Below are 20,243 nucleotides of genomic sequence, written 5' to 3'. Positions count from 1 at the left end.
GACACATTTTCTGAATTAAAAAAAAAAACAATTAAAAAAAATCAGCGACTCTTCACTCATGTTTTTTTTCTTCTGTGATGTGATTCATGTCAGCTGATGTAATGTGTGTCAGAACAGCAGCATCAGCACGAGAGCATGAAGTGTGTCCTCACATACTAATCATACCGCTGAAATGTTCCAAAGCTTGCTCGGATGAGAAATCTCTTCCTCCTCCTGCTCAACGGAGAACCTCTCCGTCGACCTTGCTGACGTGGGAAGCGCTGCTCTCTTCCTCCCTCACAGTTGTGACTCACCTGCTCTCTGATCTATTCCCAGTGAGGAGCTGATGATGGGCCCCGGCTGCGTAAGAGGAGGGTGGGGGTGGGGGTGGGACGGGCTCCCGCTGATGTGATCGCCGCAACAAAGGAACCAGGCGACCAGAGCGACTGTTGCAGCACACCGCCTGCAACCGAGCGCGATCGGCTCTGACTGCAAAATGGTTGCAGACATCAGAGAAAAGATGAGCGCGGTGTTCCTACCACTGTAACCCTGTAAATGACGCGTAAAATAATAAGAATGAACAAAAGAAACTGACGTAAACCACTGAGCTGTATTGCATAAGAAAAATATGCTCAACTAAAACTCAAACAGAAAGGATCATCCAACAAAACAGCCTGTTTGGGACATATTTTATATAAATAATAATTAAAAAAATATTCATTGGAAAAAGAAAAAGAAAAAAACAAAACAAAACAAAAAAAACCTAAATGGAAATCAAATATCCCCAACAGGTCAGTGGTGGATCTCAAGGATTCAGTCTGTCCACAAACCAAGCACGTTCCCATTCTTCCAGCTCTGTACAGCATGCAGTTTTTATGTTCGGTGGTGGTATTACTATCATGATTATCCTCATCACAGATTTAAATATAGAATTATTCATAACTGTTGTTTGTTTTTCCTCTTTAATTTTTTACACATCACAATGTGTCTTAAAAACTGCCATTAGGGTTCTGTAAAAACAAAGTAAAAGAAAGAGTGGAGGGGTGGATGGGTAAGAACAGGGGGTGAGGGGAGGTGACGGTGTCTGTAATGTCCAGTATAACACTTGGCCCTCTGAGGAGGACAACAGGATGGAGAAGAAGGGGGGGAAATGATGAGAGGACAGATGAGGATGACACAAGTTGAAAGGAGCCAAAATATTGGAGAAAATAAACACCATCTTCACAGGCAGTGCCTCAGTCTCAGAGCAAAAAGAACATTTCATGCTGTCCTCCTCCTCCCCGTCACTCATACCGCATCTTCAAAAGGCCAGTGGTCCAAGGAGGTATGGGGGGCATTAACGTCAGCAGGCTTCTCTCACAAACTGTGAGGACTCCAGACACAGAAGGACGAGGACAGATCAACCTGAGAGGACAGAATATGACAAGATGTCTTCTAGAGCTGTTTTATTTCTTTAATCCCACCAAACACCATGAGCAAGAAACAAGTTTCTCTGAGACAAAACTGAACGCTGTGACGGAATCATTACAAGACAAGTACTAATTGGTGCTGCTAAGACGGAAAGACTCAACCCACAGAGTGAGAAAGAGAGAGACAAACATCCCACAGCCCACTTTGTCTCATCCAGGGTGAGTCATCGCCTGAACAAATTAATACACAGCATCTCTTCTGCAGTGCACCCGTGACAAACAGCCTTGCGCTGAGTGGTTTGTATGTGCGGAAGACTGAAAGAGTAGCTGTGGGTGGTAACTGGAAAAAGAGGAGGACAACCTGTTAAATTTATGCTTGCAGCAACAATCTGCCCCACTTCAACTGAATGAGGGCCTCTGACGAACCCTTGAAAAGGCTGCAATGTAGTTGAAATCTGAACAGAGGAAAGAGGTGCACCAAGACAGGGGACTAGTCCAGAAGTAGTTTTTGTGACTGTATAGGAAAACGCCCATGTGTTTGCCAAGGGAGCAGCGGTGAGTCAGAGCTCTGCTTGCAGAATATCAACAGAGTCTCTCCCCTCCCTGATTTCCTCTTTCTCTCTCCTCCTGCCTGATACTCCTCTTTACGTCTCATTCTGTTCTGATGCATTCTCATCTCCCTCCTACCTTTTATCTGCATCTGCTGCACCTGTCCTCCTCCAGAGTTTGTCTTTTCCCTCTTTCTACTGTATAAAAAGGTGTCCATGAAAAGCACAAATTCACTTAGAGCTTTTGTTGAGAGTCTGTACACTCACCAGGCAGGTTGTTGGGAGAAAAGGGAGAGGGGTCATTGCTGTTTGCAGGTTGAGAGCTTGCGGATTTTGCTGGCTGTGGAGACTCCTTTACGTGAGGGGTTGGACGACGAGGAGGATCGGCGTTCGGCTTTGGCCTTGGTGTTCAGAGACCCCCCTTCTGTCCCGTTCACACAAACTGGCTTGGCTACAGCTGGACTGTGGTCTGCATTCCCCTGATCCTGATCTTCTTCGGCCACTTGTCCTAAAGAAACACACATTGGGCTCAGGATAAATTGCGCCAGCTAAGTGTGAAGTGATAATATGAGTGAGTAAGCTGTTAGTGAGAACACGGATAGAAAATCACTGGTGCTGCAAAAACTGTAAACAAGTTTTTCAAAAGGAGACCAGTAACTCTCAGATTTCCAGAGTTTCTGGGTCTCTGATCACATAGTTACTTACTATGGGCTCATATTTCACTGCGATATTAAGTCCCCACACTACTACAGAAAGGGCACAATCATGGCTAGAAGTAGAGAGAACTCAGAAATGTCTTCTGTGCAGTATGACACTGTTATATTGCCATACATTGAGAGCTGAATTTCTTTGTATATTTATTTTCCAAAAAAAAAAATGGAAAGAGTGTGTACAACATTTTTTAAATGGTCTACATACTACTGATGTTTACCTATTCAGGTTGTTTTTGTTTCCATACTTATCTCTTATCTGCTCTGTGTAAACAGTCTGCAGTGCAGGCAAATAGTCTTTGAATTTTTGCTACGTGACTGTTGGTCACAGATGAGTCACTAATGACTTGTCAGATGCACCAACAGGTGCAGAATTTTTATTTATTTATTTATTTTTAACAGAATTTGAAGAGTAAATGGCTATTTCTGGCAAATTTCTGGAATACAACATGTAGAACAAAGTGATTTTGATGAAAAATTCAGATTTTAGGGTTAGATCAGCCCGTCACAGATGAGTAGTTCAAGCAACAATTCTTTCTCGTTTTACAATTTCTGGCTCTGCTAAATGAAGTACTTTCAGGGGCTTTTTAAAACAATAACATGCCTTTCAAACCCACCAATAGATTTTGGTGATTAGAGGATTAAAAATCTTATGTTTCAACAGCTCCAGCAAAATGTCAGGGCAGAGAACCATTAGAAATGTGTGAGAAATAGTAACGTACAACAACCGGAAATGCAGCTGGTTAAAAACAGAACCTAACCTCAAGGTGACCTGTTTATTTCAAACACAGAAGTCTGTGTCTGTATGTGTAGTGGAGTAATGTGCAATTAGCTCCCACACAGCAAAAACTGTAATTCTTAGCAGAGACTATTAGAAACCGCGAGATGTAGTCACTGCTACAGAAAAACACCAGGTCAAATAGTTGTTTAATTTACCACACGCACTGTTCTTTCATTCATATGAAGCATCCTATGAGCAGCAGCGCTCTGCTTGTGTGGGAGTGAACCCTGGAAAACCATTCATACTCCCACCACAAAACCATTTCAACAGGACTATTTTTAGATCCCTTCATTCACATTCTGCAGCTCCATTTGGTTTTTATGTGGGGCACCACTTCTAGATACCCGACACCGACTACTGCATTTATTATTACCAGCTGTTGCCTAGCAACAGATAAAGGAACTGAATTCTGGAGAAAAAAAATGATAAAAGAAAAGTCGGGGAACGAGTTAAATCAAATGTGAAAGCTGCTGTTAATATCTATTCATCCCAAAGTCTGTCAACAGCCAGTTAGAGTTTGTACACACAGATAATTAATAGAAACATCTCAGCATTTTCTAAAACCCAACATCTGACAAACTGTAGCTTGTCCCAGACCTCTGAATTGATGCACACATCTTAGCTTACTTTAGTGACGGAGCATTTACACATCAGATACTTTGACTTGTCACAGCAGGGAGAGGACAGTTTGATGTGACGATAGACGTCCGATGTCCATTAACACACATGTGCATTCCCTACTGCGACCAAAGTCAAAGCGTCCTGACACAAAAGGGGCTTTTTCAATTGGTAAACAATCTCAACAGTCAACCAATCAGACCTCAGTAGGTGGGTATAAAAATAGGGACATGATCTTCCTACAGGCTAGCGACATTCGTGAAAAACTGTGACCGAAATTTGGCGACAGGCATGAATGAGATTGATGCAGCTGTACAAGATGCTTTAAAATCCACGTATAAAAATAACTCCTGAACTGATAAAATGCTTTGATCAATGTGAAATATGTTGTTTAATGATCCTGGTGAATGACAGCAGCTTCTGTGACAACTGAAAATAATGGGTATGTTCCGGTATCCACATTAACATAGTTCGCTATACTGTGCCAGAAAAGGTTTAAGTATCTCAAATGCCAAAAAACCCAGGATGTCCTTGTACATCCGGTCGCATTTTGCAGGATGCAAGCAACATCTTTTCTGATCATTCTGACCCACAATCATTTGTACTATGGAGGATACGTCATATAGATCAAAGTGTCTTGCACTGCCTTAAGACAAGCTTGACTTATCGAGAGTATACAAACAGCGACAGCTCATACCATGACAGATAAAAAGCTTAAGCTCCAATACTGGGAAAAACTGGCATGTCCAAATTGTAAGGATACTACATGAAACAGCAAGGACTTTGTGAGGGCAACTGCTCTAAGTGTCGCATTTAGAAACACAGTTGATACTGGCAGGAAGGACACATGCTACTGACTGGAAACGGCAAAATAAAATAAACTCCACCGTTTCAACCATTAGGAAAATGTCAGACTGAACAAATGAAGTGAAACTTAATGCAAATTTTGGTTGATTATCAGGCGATATAAAGTAACTAATTTCCGGTAATTTACTGAGGAACTGCACTGTGAACTGAGAGGCCTTTCATTACTTGACCATGTTGCAGTTTTAGTCAGATGAAGAGGTGGCAGTTTCAGTTTTTGTAATGTGAGACTAAAATGACTGTAAAAGGCCTTTACTGAACCATACAGTATCTGATAGTTACAAACTGCTAAATCATGCTGAACATTTTACAGGGCAATCAAATGGCACGGTTTTTCCCATTACTATGTGTTTTTGTTGAGCACCTTTGGCTGAATAATGTAAATTATATAAGGACGGATATGAAAACAAACGGTGAGAATTCTATGTAACTAAGCATCAAGTAGATACATAAGACTCGTCCAGATTTACTCCACAAATAAATACTGGTAATACAATATGTTTGTTCTTATGTGTACAAGTTAAAGTGTATTTCCATTAAATCTCAAACATGCTATTTGGTGAAATGACAAGACTTTTGACTATAGATTTAATTAGTTTTCGGCAGCTCTCTTTCACAAATCTGGTAAGGAAAACAGCAGAAAACAATCTGAAAGAAAAAAACACAAAATAGCTTCTAATTCCCTTTGGGTAATTAAACTCCCAACCACCACCATTGCTTGTAACCCAGACAAGGGCCCCTGCAAACTGAGAGAAAACCCTGCTTAATAGCATCTATAGGCCTGCCTTAAACATCAAACATAGGATTCAAAAAGGTTTTAGAAACACCTGAAAATGATTTAGTTAGCAAACAACAAAGAAGATGAAGTCTGAATGGGAGCACTAAAGTGTAACTGGAAAGGGAGTGCACTGTTAACACGCTTTTAACACAAACTAATCAGTACTTGCTGCTGCTTTACATTTTCAAGTGAACTGCTACAGCTTAGTGGGTTCATGCAGAAGTCAGGGCCTCAGTTTTTAACCACATTTTGACACACGGGGAAGTAGTTTGGTGTCGAATACAGCAACAACTTTTCCTGTGTTGCGGTTCTAAGAAGGCTCGATCAGTGCTGTTATACAACTGTAGGAATGAGCTCATGACACAACACACAAACAGTTACTCATCCTGTGAAGGACAAACAGAAAGAATAGAAGACTAACCAAAACACAGAAGATATTTATAACCACCAACTGCTCGCATACTGTATACTGCAATGTTGGGGAATAAAAAAAACCCTCCAAACATTGAGTCTATCTCAAGTTCAAGTTGTAAGAATGATCTCAGTAGTACCTGGCACTGTGAAGTCCTGAGTGTATATGATCTCATCCTCTCCATCGTAGAGCTCGTCGTCATCCTCCTCTGTGTAACCGTGCAGATCCTCCAGGTAGGGCACCACCGTCATACTTCGCCAGGGGTCCCTGCTCTCTGCGTTGGCAGGGATGGGTACAGGGGGCTCAGACGGAGGGTGTTTCTTCCGCACCCAGCTGATTGACGTGTTGAGAGAGGTGGAGGTGTGAATGACAGATCAGACTTGCGTATGTGAGTCCCACGCAATATTATTTCTTATTGAAATTTGCATTTTACTACACTGAATAATTCTGGGGTTCATTAGGATAGATGGCAAAAGTAGCAGGGAAAGAGACCGCTATCTATGGTAAGATACATGATAAATGCTATATATTTAATCACTCACTTGTGTTGCCTAATGTTCTGTATGGAAAACCTCTTTGCAGGGTCATACTCAAGCATTCCTGAAACAGAATACACACATTATGAATGTGAATCTAATCACAGCAATCCCGAACAATTTCTCCACTCACATCTCTCTCTGTGGAGTGTTTAACATAAAGTGGTGGGAGGCCACAGCAGTGAGAGGAGGGCTATCAGCAGACAGACGACAAACTAATTCAAGGAACGTCAATTAACGCAAGTAATAATCTCATTCATCACTGTGTGTCAAATCTGAGAGAGTCAATGAGGTGCAGTAAGGAAGCATCAATACATGTAGAGTAACAGCTGTACCAATGTAATGAAGATTTTGTGCCGTAATTCTCATAATGTGGGCTGAATCTGTGGGAAAAGCAGAATGTCAGCATGATAAGGCAGAAGTGATGCAGTGCTTATCCTAGTAATGTAATTGTCTCCCAGTAGGCAGAAAAGGGCAGTATGCAGAGTGCTGATAGTAGTGCTGTGCCTGCTGAAGGACACCTTTTGTGGCACTGGGCTTATTTTAGACCATGTAATTATGGACCGACTATCTCTCAGGTACTGCGTCATCACACACAGACGTCACACACTCACACAAAAAGGGGGGTAGAGGCTTAATGTGTCTTACAACAGCAGCAAAATCAGGGAGTTTTTTCCCCCATTCACTGCTTAACGGTTGACTCACTGTGAAAGAGAAATTGTTCAAAATACCTTCATTTGAGACCAAGTAATTTTAAACGTACAGATAAAAGCAGCCGCGTCAAGGTGCCTATGTGCAGTGGGTTCATCACCATAAAAGGACAAACAGTGCAAAGCTGGATAAAAGGCTGGAAAACTATCTGGGCATTCAGTCTTTGATGGAGGGTTTCATTACTTGGTATAAAAGAAATCTTTCCAAAATTCTTCTTGAATTTTACAGGCAATGAGTTTGCTCCCATACAGCTGATTATTTTTTCACTATAAAAGACTCGTCTTTGTTTTTTTTTAAGAGGCAGAGGCATTGCAGTGTTCCACTCCAGAAAAGCGATGCCTGCCTATGAAGTGTTTAGTATTCTGCTGCTGGCTCCAGATCAATGGAAACTACGTCAACAGCTGGAGGGATTTCTACAGTTTGGAGGAAGCCTCACATGCCGAGTAGTCACAGTGACTGTCAGTGTCACAGCACCACCTACTGGACTCACACCAAAAAATAAAATAAAATCAGAGCGTCTGGCAGGCACTTGGTGATATGCTACTCTCGCTGGATGCCTGGGCTATTCCAATACCATCCCATATCATCCTTTTCTAATATTCTACAAAAACGAGCATTTATAATTGAGACAAAAATATACTAAGAGAAAATCATATCTAGATAGATAGCTAGATAGATAAACTTTATTATCTGTCCCAAACAGTAACAGAAATTCTTCTTTGATAGGCTCCAACAACAAAAATCCAACACATAAAAACACACTTAAAACACAAGCTCACAAAATAGACATCTAAAAGAAATGTTCAAAAGAAACAGCAGTGGAATAAAAATAAATAAATATTTTATTATGTTCAGGGTGGTTATTGCAGTGGGAATAAAGGATTTTTTTATCAATGTTTTTGCGGGCCAGTGGGACTTTGCAACGTCTACCTGATGGAACTAACTGGAAGGAGGGGTGAGAGAGGTCCTCTGTGATCAGGTGGCTTTCCTGATCACAGAGCGGTCATACAGTTCAATACCATTTTACTACCATTATTCAAATTAATGCATTAGATGGTCTAATGGTGCATAACAGAGGCATTGACTGTTAAAGCAGAGCTACTAAATTCAATGCACTGATTCGGCACTAAACTAACGAGATGCCTTCGAGGAGGAGACTCTGCATGATATGATAAACAAAATATCTACAGTGATTCAGTAAATGATCCAAAAATGGGCCTCCAAAAACTCTGCTGTGCAGGACAATGCTGACTATAAATCAGACCATACAGAGAAGGTATGTTCTCATGGCAACATCTGAGCCATGAAATATAATTTCCCTTTAAGGATAAAAGCTCTGGACAACACTTACCTCGCAGCAGGTCCGACAGGAGAGGTCCACACTCCTCAGGAACAGTGTAGTCTCCTTTTCCAATGTTCTCAAATAGCTTATAGATGTTGTCTCCCTCAAACGGATACAGACTTGTTGTAATGTTGTATCTGAATGGAAATAAATCAAGTCATGAGTAGCAGGAAACGCACCATGGTGTACATAAACAAATGACAAATATACACAGTGTTACTCACAGTGTTACTCCAGCAGACCAAATGTCCACTTTAAACCCTGAAAAGGTATCCAGTCCATTGGCAATCTCTGGAGGCTGGAAGGCTGGAGAGCCCTGACTGGTGCGACATGTGTCATCCTCTGCAAATGGGTGAAGGGCCTGAAAGAAATTATATAGTGATTATGTTTCATGTAATATTTTAGATAATGTTCCTCTATACATATAGCTGAAAACATTAATTATGAAATAGCTGAACTAGTCGTTGCCATTTCTTTTAAAGGCGTCTGAACCCCCCTCAACGTGACACATTTATCCATTTGTCAAAAGTAAACCATTTGGACAAACTATATTCTGAAAAAATGAAGTAAAATTCTGTGCTCCTTGGTGCAACAAGAAAGCTGCTCTGCTGTGCCCTGGAGTACGTAAACAAATTTTAAAAAGCAAGTAGTAAAATATGTATAATATGTAGTCACCATTTTTTCCAGTATGGGTTACACCTGTGAGTATTCACTTTTGATTATTTTATGAATTATGCCATTATAATGGTGTGATACTGCACAAAAAACATTTTTGAGTTCTCTCTATTTCTAGCCATGGCTGCGCTGTTTCCATAGAAGTGCATGACTTTGTATTGCAGTGAAAAATAAGTCCACAGTAAGTAAAAATGTGACAGGAGTAAAAGACACCCAGAAACTGTTTGGACTTCAGCAGGTTAAGCAAAGACAGAGAACATCAAGTGCACATAATAATCCAGAAGAAAACCAATAACAGACGCCACAGTAATGTCTACATTTATTTGAAGTGTTATACAGCAACATGGAAAGTAATTCCACACAAAGCTACAAAGTACACTTATTGACAGCACTTCTCCTCTTCCTGTGCTTTGTTTATTTTTGAGCTGCACATAGGTGCTTTGACATTATATATTGCTTTTATATTCTAGACTACAACTGTTAACAAGTAGGAATATGCTAGTAGGAGGTTTGATCTGGTAGTCATAGTAACAAGCAGTCTAAGCTCACCTCTGCTACTCCCAGGTCGGAGATTTTAAGCGCCCCATCTGTGGTCAGCAGCAGATTCCCTGGTTTAATGTCTTTGTGAACTATTCCCTGGCTGTGCAAATATTCAAGGCCATCTAAGAGTTGGCAAAAGTACCTGCAAAAAGTGACAGTGAAAACAAGAAGAATTTATGGACACAGTTAAAAGAGGAGTGAAAGTCTACCACACTATAAACGATTAGCACATCAAACTATTTATCACTGCAGTCAGATAAACCTTAATCACTTGGTACTTTAGCTTCGGTGGCTTTCGGGCAGTGACCAGACATTCACACAATCTGTGGTCAGTTATTTTAACAGTAGAGGGCCTGCCGTCTCAGATCTAAACTTAGGCTTGGAGCAGCGGCTGCAGAGAGGCTCAGACTAAATATAGCAGAGAGACCAAAGAGGGGAGAGGGGAAGAAAAAGAGAGAGTTACCCGTGAGCTTGAAATACTGGAAACCTTTTCTCTGGGACGCTGTCCAGCATTTCTTGCATCCCACAAACGCAATACTCCATCACCATATACGTAAGCTTGGAGTCAAGGGAATTTGCCAAATAAACATTCATATTCTTTAATATGTGAGCCAACTTTAAATCTGAAAACTAACAGGCAGATTTTAAGCATTAAAAGAACCCTCAGCTGCAGCAAGCTTTAGTGTCTAAAATCATTAATTTAAAAAGAAAAAAAAATCTATTTATATACACTCATTTAACAGGTTAAGGATATATTTTTTGCTTCTCTTCATTGTAGAGCACGTCCACCAACTGAATCACATTCTTGTGTTGGAGTCTTCTTAGCAGCTGAATCTCCCTATAAATGGACATAAGGAGAAAGAACACGGGAAAGATTAAGTGTGTAAATATACATGAATATATTTATAATACTGGGCCAAGTCTGGTAGAAAAGTACGCTTAAGGCAAAGTATCATGCATCAGGGCACTGGCACTAATATTCCACTGTATGGCATGAGAGCAAGTGAATTATTGGCTTCATTAATGGCAAAAGCTGTTGACTTGTTAACTCAAGTCATTTCACTATGAAGTAAAAATAAATTTATCTGTAATATAGAAAACATAAAAAAAAAAAACTTTAAATGAAGAAAAAAAGACCATTACAATTAAAAGTAAAACTAAAATGAGAATGTTCTAAAAATAAATTAAGAGAAAAACAGAGGTGCAAGAATGACACTAGAACACTGAGTTTACATTGTCTGGGACTTGTTAGTGAATTATACAACTTCTGAGGTCAAACGTCATGTTGCAATTTCCCCACAAACATGTGGCCACCAAAAACAGCCTGGTGGAAGAGTGCGGCAGCAGTCCATTACACCAGTCTCATTATAAAGACAGATAACCTGACAGTTCACTTCGCTGTCCAAGGACATGCTTAAATCACAAGCAAGGCAAAACCCCTGGAGACTCAACATTCATCAGAGAGCTGTGAGCAGGGATGCTAATGAATCTGGATGGCAAGCACAGAAATTACTAACCACACATTCCCCTCAACACACTACTAAGATCCGCACTCACAGGAAATAAGAAAGGTTTTGCCTGACAAAATTGTGATGAGAAATTAATTTAAAATCAATTCTCGGGTCAATGCAGGTTGCAACACTTGCATCTGTTTTAGTTCGTATGAGGAAATATTTTTCTCACTGCTGCATTGATAACATTTTTTTTTGCATTGTTTCTTGGTAAATATTTCTGTCATATAACGTAGATCATTCAGCTTAACTGCCAGTCATGCTTCATGCTGCAGTGGATGGGGAGCAGGATAAATTTGTATTAATGCAAAGTCCACTGAAGTAACACCTTGTAACACTGCATATAGTTTAAGTAATTTTCCTCCTCCGTGGCATCCTATAGGGCATCATAATGACCCCATGTGCCTGCAGGACAGTTTTGTCATTACCATTTCATTAGCATTACATATTTTAATGTAAAGAAAATATGGTTAAGTGGATATAATTTGGTTTATGTGAACATATCTGAAATAGTTTTAGACAAATACCATGATTCTTTCATTCTGGGAATACAAATGATTTAGTGCATCAAGCAATAACAGGTCAAAGCTATAAAAAAGGGTGAGTGCCTTTGCCTCAAAAATAAAATTCCCAAGGCCCCGACAGTGCTGAAGCATCATCAGTCTTCTCACAAAAAACACTTGAGCTTTTCAGTGACTTATTATCCTCCAGTTTGAGCTTTGTCAGTTTTTTTTTTTTTTTTTTTTTTTTTTAAACAAACTAGCTCAAAAATAACAAGCAGAGATTTATTTTACCAGATCAAATTGAATGAACTCAACAAGTCCAAAACAACAATATATGGCAGATGTCACTAATATCAGCAATGCGAGGAGTGGATGGATGCGTGCCATATGTGGAGTGACGTACTTGCCAACGCAGAAAGTTGAACACTGGACTTAAGATCAAGGTTCTACCTTGACATCTGGAATAAACCCATCACAACCCAGCACTTCAATAAAAACATCCCCCACTGCATTAAAGTGGTTGACAACATATGGCCATGGCTCAGGTGGTAGTGCGGGTTGTCCACTAATTGCAAGGTTGGCAACCAATCTCTGGCCTCTCAATGTGCTGAAGTGGCTTTGGGCAAGACACTGAATCCCCATGTTGCTCACCAGTGTTTGCTGAGCACCTTTTATGGCAGCTCTGCCACCATTTGTACATGAATGGGTGAATGAGGAACAGCTTTGTAGAACCTAGCTCAAATTGACCCATACTTCCACTTCCAGTCATCTTAGCAGATCTGACATGCACATGCACACACCATGCTCAGTGGCGTATGCATCTACCTCAAACAATAAACAAGCACAACATTGTTAGTCTTGATGTCAAGAAACCATTTAATGTTGAACGGGTATCAATTTTCACTGCACTGTTATCTCATTAATGACTGTTAACATGATAAACCCTGACTGCTTTGACAGATCTGTGCTTTGTTGAAGGTGATGCCTTCCCCTGCCGAAAAAAGTCTTTCACTCCATTAAAGAGATATACTCCTCTCAGACACCTCAGCTTGGAGATGTGTTTGTTTTTTTTTTATTGTTAATTTTTTCAATATGCCAGAAATCAAAATGCCCTTCACCTAGAAAACAAATCACCACAGTCTGTTCTGGCAAAACTCGAGCAGCCAAACATAAAATCGGAATGAACACATGAGCACTAAACCAAAATAGCATACCCCAAGGTTCCTCAAAACACAAGGCTAACCAAAACACATGCTTGCACACAAAACAATAGGATCCAAGCAATGACAAAGCTAAGAAAAACTAAAAGCTGTCTCGCGTCTATGAACGCTACCAGACCAAGCTACCAGATTATAGACATACTATAACACTAATCGAAGGTAAACAACTAACAGATGTTTCTGAGCAAGGTAAAACCATACTTTCCTTATTTAGTTGTTGGGTTAAAAGTTACGCTATTCTGATGTTTATGACATTGAAGGAGGACAACCACCAGACACAGTAAATATCAAGTTTTAGAATGCTAGCCATAGCATTTTTAAGGCTGCTGACCAAGACCACAACATGTACCAGAATGGGTTTAAAGTTGAAATTAAAGAGCTTCAAAACGTAAGTTCCAAGTACCTCTAGCTAACCAGTCCCACTGAATAGTCTCATCCACAGTCTTTGGAGATATGCACCGATTCCATCAACTCAAAAATATCAGCCATATGAGCAGTGAATGTGACATATGTGCTGTGGAGTTGTTGAAAGAGGAAACAAGACTGGCTGACACCAACTGGATGGAAGAGAGAGAGAATGAACACGTTAGCTTTTATTGCTCAGAAGGCCCAGGTGAGCTGTATTACATCATGACCCTCCCATGTCATCCAACTGCCCTCCAAAGTAAGCAAATCTGCCTCCAATACAGTCACACAGTCTTTTGCCTTAAACACAACCTCACAACTGACAAATAGATATTCTTGGCCTAGTCAGCCTCTCGCTTTCACACAGACAAACAGGCAGTTACTGCTGCATCATTGCACTGGTAAAAAGACACTGCTGCCTCATGCACACAAAAACACAACTAAGATCCAAATATAGTAACAAGTAATATATAGCCTTATTTCAAACTATGAACTACATCTGCAATCCAACTGAACAGCAACTGCAGATACCAAGTCTGAAATGTAGCAAACCACACTGCAACGAAATCACCACTCATTTACATAAAACCAAATCATAAAACGGAGGCAGCGCTGCAACGGAAGGCACAGTGACTGCTGCAGTCCATCTGCAGTCTGAGTTCAAATGTGTAGCGACGGACCTTGTGCGTTCAAGGCCTGCAATCTGCAGAGCTGAAAGGATTTCAACACTCAGCGATGTGGCAGCAACTCTGGCTCGCAGTGGGAACATAAACAACTGATCAAAATCTGCACCTACACTGTGCTGGTCCAGAAAGCCAGACTGGTTTAGAGAATGAGTGTGCGTCTGTGCATGTGTGTGTCCATGTGCGCTCCTGTCATTCCAGACAGGGGCAGGGCATTCTTGGGGTGTTACCGTAGAAACAGGAGTGGCATTGGTAGATCAGTGCCAGCATGAGTATGCCCATCCCTATGGCAACGCTGCAAAAGCAGGAAGTGTTTGGCAGACAGGAATGCTAAACAGGCGCTGAATGGAGAGGCTGGGGGCTACTATGGCATCCAAGGACAGACAGGCCTTTACAGGCTGGAGGATCCAGCTTCCTCAGGCTGGAAAACGTACGGTCTCCATCAAGAGACGTAGAATAAGGAAAAAAAGCAAGGCAAACGCAAGCAAAACAATTTCACACATCAACTGATACTGCTATGGTCCCATTAACAAAATGACACAGCCATGTACCACTGTAGCCCTGGCCTTAAAAAACTGACAAGAGAAAACATGAAAACAGGGTCCAGACAAACCATTTTATAACGCTGGAGAAGATACACTTCTTAATGATGACAGAAAAAATATTTGATACAACTACAGGATGATACAAAAATTGGTATCAGTACTAATATAGGGTAACAGCAGCTATGGACATATGGGAGTGGGACTGCCAATATATAAGCAGTTTTGACCCTGCAGACTATTAAAACTATTAAAATGATTTATTTTAATTGATCACAAATTTCTCATTTCTGACACCAATCAAAGTTAATTTGTACCAATGGATCTAACATACCTACAAATAGCAAACACAAAATGATAAATTGCATAAATACTCAACTTCCTGAATTGAGACAACGGTAAAAGCACCACTGGCAGCGAGTACAGCCTTCAGTCAAAGATGAATAATCTGTATGACCTTTACACATATGGACATGGCAGTTTCTCTATAGCTTAACATTGTTTGAGTTCAACCACACATTCTGAAGTGAACTGAGGTCTGCATGTGGGCTGGGCCATGCCTGGACATCAAGATAAACAAGAGAGAAAAGCCATTGTCTACCCAGAAAAGAAAACATCTCACACTTATCTCAGTTTTTGCCGTTTCCATGTACCCTCCACTGCCATTCTGGTGAATATTTGTTTTTTTCCCCCAGAGTTGTTATTAGCTTAGTAACATTCTCTTTTTATGATCTGACCTTACTGAGATAATTCTTTAAATTCTTCTTCTATTATGCTCTTTATGGATAATTTTACATAACAAGATCATAGATATGCTTATAATATTTTTGCTTTCATTCTGTAGTTTTTGCTAGACAATCAACACCAGTTGCTGGACTTTACGCATTCCGTGACAAGGAACCACTTATGACACTAATTACAGGTGATCTGGTGGTGATTCTGACTTGGAATTTAACTAATACATTTAATTTAAAGCGGTTTTTAACTGATAATAGTGTCAAAATCAGCAATTTAGCATTGTTTTCTGGTTCCATTAGCCCAGTGAGAGCAATGGTGCTCGTGATGCTAAAACGTTATTAAAGTCATCTCCTCTCAAACTTTGTCAACATAGGATAGCCATTTTTTTCAGTCATCCGTCTCAAGCTGCAAATACACTACAGATTATTCAAGGCAATGTTTGACATATGTAGCACTTCAAGTAACATGTCACATGCTTCATTGTAACCTAAAGCACTTTCACAAATTGGGGACTAGGCTCTCAAAAAGCTTCAGTGCAAGGCATTGCTATAACTGAACCGAGCCAGTGTAGACAGTGATGGAGAACTGCAGCTGCCGCTGTAGAGCTGCTGACAGGTCCTTTTAGTCCCAGCTAACAACTAAGTTTCTTGACGTAAGCACATCTGCTAAATCAAATTTTCTGGGACAAACCTCTGTTGAAGTTACTCTGGATGTCTGATAATACAAGATTCCATGATCCTATGAAAATGTTGAGATGTCACCATATTGTTCTTCTTTTGCTGTTCTGACTGCAGCCTAAAAACACGCCATCTCGCAGCTCTTCGGTCTCCCTGTGTGAACTCATTCCGACAGTTTCTAAAGCTTACTCTAAAATTAGCACAGGCCCACAGCGAAAAGCTGGAGTAATATTTAATAATACTACTGTGATTAAAACTTCTGATGATCATCAGGAAGCGGGGGAAGCAGAAAGAAGTCTGAACACATGACAGCTAAATCACAGAGGCAGTAAGACAGAAGATAGATAGAGTCCGGAAAACATGGAGCAACTACACCATTACTAGACATGCTGCTGAGAAACAAATGTGATGTAGTAAATGTACTTTGATTTTTAAGAAATGACAGTCAGTGAAGACTTGCATGCATGTGTTGTTGGTAATTTCTTAAGATTTTTAATTCCAGGTACAGCTCCTATGAGGTTATCTTTTTGCTCGGTGAGTAGCACAGATTGAAAAGAAGTTTTGGGTGGCCAAGGCTACATCAAAGTTGAGAGTAATTTGTTTGAGGCAATTTACTGTTATTACAGAGTCTGTCTGTCAGAAAAAGATCTGGGAAAGCTTGTCTAAATTTTTTAGCTTGATTAATGCAATCAGGTTTCTTGTTTACGCAACAATTGCAAAACTGGGTTATTGCCTATGTAATCTCATTGTGTCCCTTATTTAATACAGACATTTACTAATTTAAGTGCAATGATTTATTGCAGCTGTGCTTCATCAGATTACATTGTGTGTCTGTAAGAGACAACACGTGTGTGCATGTTTTCAAATGAAGTTTTCATTTCATCAGAATGGCTTGGTATCGAACCTCAATACTTATGGAGTATAAACATAACTTTATAGGGCAGTCAGGCTCATGAACACCATGATAAAATCAAAGTTTTGTACATTTGCTCCACCTGTTATTTTCAATTACAAATCTGCATTTTGTTCAGTAATATCACTATTATTCTTACAACTACAATTCAAAATTGAATCTTGTGGCCTAAATTGCTCACCTTGACACAGGGATGCATCAGAGTATAAACGTGTGTTAGGATCAATTTTACATCACTGTTGGGTATGGAAACAGGGGGAAAAAACAATACATTTCATACCAAATGCAACAGTGATGCTGGTCAAAGGTGGAATAGACGTGAAACCTTCAACCAAAATAGGTCTGGAAATCATGGTAATTGCTGACAACATTCAAAGTTTTGCTTATTTTGCTAAATAAGATAAAAATATACATAGTGCATAGATTAAAGTAAAACACTACATAGTATTAGAGTATTTTAGTATTTGTACTGAAATGAAGGTGTTACAGTTGCATTTCTTTACAGTAAAACTATGAAGAAAAGACAACACACATCGTATCATCTATTTTCAATTCAGTGGAGATTCCTAAATGAAATATCTGAGATGCAGTTCCAAATGCATGTGAAGAGTTTGCACAGCTAGGCCAGGGAGATGGGTAACAAGAGAGTGAGACAGGCACAAAAGGTCATTCTCATTGTGGCACAGTCAAAAGAAGTCCATTTGACTGCTGGAAGACATTAAATTTTCAGTACGGTGACTCCCATTAATTAACTCGTGTTTAGATCAAGCATTACAGTCAAGCTAATGCTACAGGATCTCAGGACAACCTATTAATTCCAGGTGAAGAGATATCACAAGATACACATGTCAACCACCATGTATGAGTAAGACGTTCTGAATACAATGACAGAGTGCAGAGATAGGCAGAAGAGGAAACAAAACAGGAATACAAACCCTGAAAATACTCACTTTTTCACATTGGCTTCTCCATTGGGAATCCTCCTAAGCTTCTTCTTCTTTAGTATCTTGACAGCCCTGCGACAAAGTGTCTCTGAGTCCAGCATTTCTTTCACTTTGCCATAAGATCCTTCCCCAAGCAGATCCCCCATCAAGTACTTTCCTATCAGCTTTGCCCTCTTCCTCCGTGGCTGGTAGATCACCTCTGTAGAGTCAATGCGGTGAATGAAAGTATCCATCTCCATCAGTTCATTTTCATTTAGATAGTCAAGATGATGCAGCTCCCCGGTACTCATGACTGATAGTTTAGCAACCAAAGCTTAAGTCTCCGGTTGCAAATAGCAATGATTGCTGCTGTGGAGTAATCCACTGGTAACCTTTCAGCTCTGAGCCGAGTGTTTTAATTCTGCACGATGAGTTACAAAATACTGAACATGGGAGAGGGAGTAATCAGGCCTGAGAGCTGAAGGAGGAGACGGGTGATCAATCCCAATCTGTAAACATTAGGGCTCTTTTTACTCAAGAGGAGTGACAAGGGGTAAAGAACCTGTTGGGTCCAGTGTCGAGTTAGTGCTTCATACTGTGCATTACATACTACTTCTATGACAAGTACAGTCGAACAGAAATTGTGATTCTACAATGTTTATCTTCTCAGCCGCGCTCTAGGTCAGTTCTGTATGAGTTCAATACCATATAGCCTTAGGCAGAGGGAACCGGTCTTGCTTCAAGGCTGTGCAGCACCGCATTTCTGTCAAAGGTCCATGCTGCATAGCATAGTTTTCTCAGGACACACAAGTGTGTATAGCTGGACTGGCTCCAAGCATAGATCTACATCTACAAGCAAGCAGCAGTTTCAGTCCAATCTCTGGTATCAGTCGGGCTCCTGGAGGTCGACTGAACCATCCAATGTGTCCAACCGTACTCAGGTGTCCTCCATGTCACCACGGTTTGTACTGCCTGGTGCCTGAAAACAAGGGTCATTTAAACATTAATGAAAACACACACATGGCTTTCGCTAGCTTCTGAACCAAGATAGACCTCTTTGGCAAACAATCTGTCCGGACATCAACACCTGACTGGTTAACCTTTCTGAGTTTCCTTTCTGCTGGGACCTTACTATAGACACTAACACATCATCCCTTCTGTCAGTACATATTTAGAACACCACTTTGATGTGACTTGACAGTTAGGTTCATCCTTCAAAATAAACATTTTTAAGTGTAAACTGTTGGTTAGCCGGCAAGCTAGTATGGCAAGTCTGCTTGAATGAACTACACTGCCAACAAGAACTGTCACTTTGTGGCTCCTCAATATGCACACCTTCAGCGACTATCGCAGGTTTTAACGCAAAAGTGTGCTATAAAACAGCGCTAAATAATTTACCGTAAACGAGAACTGTCAATGGACAACTCGGGGGGACAACCGTAACGTCGTCACACAACTACAGCTAACGGTGGCTGTGCAGCAGTAGCTAGCCAACTTTGCCTGACGTTAAGATTAGCGTTAGCCAACTTCACCTCATTTGCCGGTGGAGCAGGGACAATTCAGGGGACGAGCACTGTTGTCAGACTGTGCTGCATTATGTTTCCTCGGCAGCAAAACCAAATATGAGCGTTAACATCCAACCCAGTCACCCCGCACAGAGGAAACACACTGGATGAATCCAGCTAACGCGAGCTAACCGGAGTTGCGTTGGTTAGCAAGCCGCTCAGATTCCAATGTAAATTGCTAGCGAGCTAGTTAACAAGCTAACTAAGTCCTGGTACCGGCTCTTACCTAGATCCTCATCAATCTTGTTTCCGCTTCGGGTTTTATTTCCCCTCTGTGCGTCCGCACTTGGTGAAGCAAATATTTCATTTGGGTCCGAGAAAATATCTGTTAATTTTTCTGACTCTTCGTGCTACTCTTGCCACTCAGGTTGTCGCCATCTTGTTTACCTCCCCCCCAACTCGCACTGACAGCCCGTACGTTACTGCGTCAAATCAAAGTTTTCTACCCGCACACTGTGGAGCAACGACGAGAAAACAAACCACTGCTGACTAAATATAAAAATATATTTTAAACATATATAGTTAAATATATATGCATCTATATATCCTCCATCTACATATGTATGAATGTGTATGAGCTATGTATTTAAACATTTATCATAATTAAATTCGTCTCCCTGTATGACCCTACAAATTCCTAATTCATTCATCTGAAAATTA

At 40.5% G+C, this 20,243-nt stretch overlaps 1 protein-coding gene across 1 annotated transcript; it reads right to left on the bottom strand.

Annotated features, from left to right (window-relative positions):
* Positions 1 to 922: 922 nt before the first annotated feature.
* On the bottom strand, positions 923 to 19,985 carry stk11 (serine/threonine kinase 11). Its single transcript, XM_023275935.3, has 11 exons — positions 19,810 to 19,985; positions 18,046 to 18,997; positions 10,658 to 10,741; positions 10,367 to 10,456; positions 9,913 to 10,045; positions 8,913 to 9,049; positions 8,698 to 8,825; positions 6,642 to 6,699; positions 6,239 to 6,432; positions 2,204 to 2,444; positions 923 to 1,383 (listed from the first exon to the last, which is right to left on the bottom strand). The coding sequence occupies exons 2-10, from the start codon at positions 18,327 to 18,329 to the stop codon at positions 2,236 to 2,238; spliced, it is 1,317 nt and encodes a 438-aa protein (XP_023131703.1). The 5' UTR covers positions 18,330 to 18,997; positions 19,810 to 19,985; the 3' UTR covers positions 923 to 1,383; positions 2,204 to 2,235.
* Between the last annotated feature and the right edge of the window lie 258 nt (positions 19,986 to 20,243).

The sequence above is a fragment of the Amphiprion ocellaris genome, chromosome 10, assembly GCF_022539595.1.
Source record: "Amphiprion ocellaris isolate individual 3 ecotype Okinawa chromosome 10, ASM2253959v1, whole genome shotgun sequence".
Classification (NCBI taxonomy): Eukaryota; Metazoa; Chordata; class Actinopteri; family Pomacentridae; genus Amphiprion; species Amphiprion ocellaris.
Note: the sequence above shows the minus strand (reverse complement) of the source record. Positions and strands in the feature narration are given on the sequence as shown.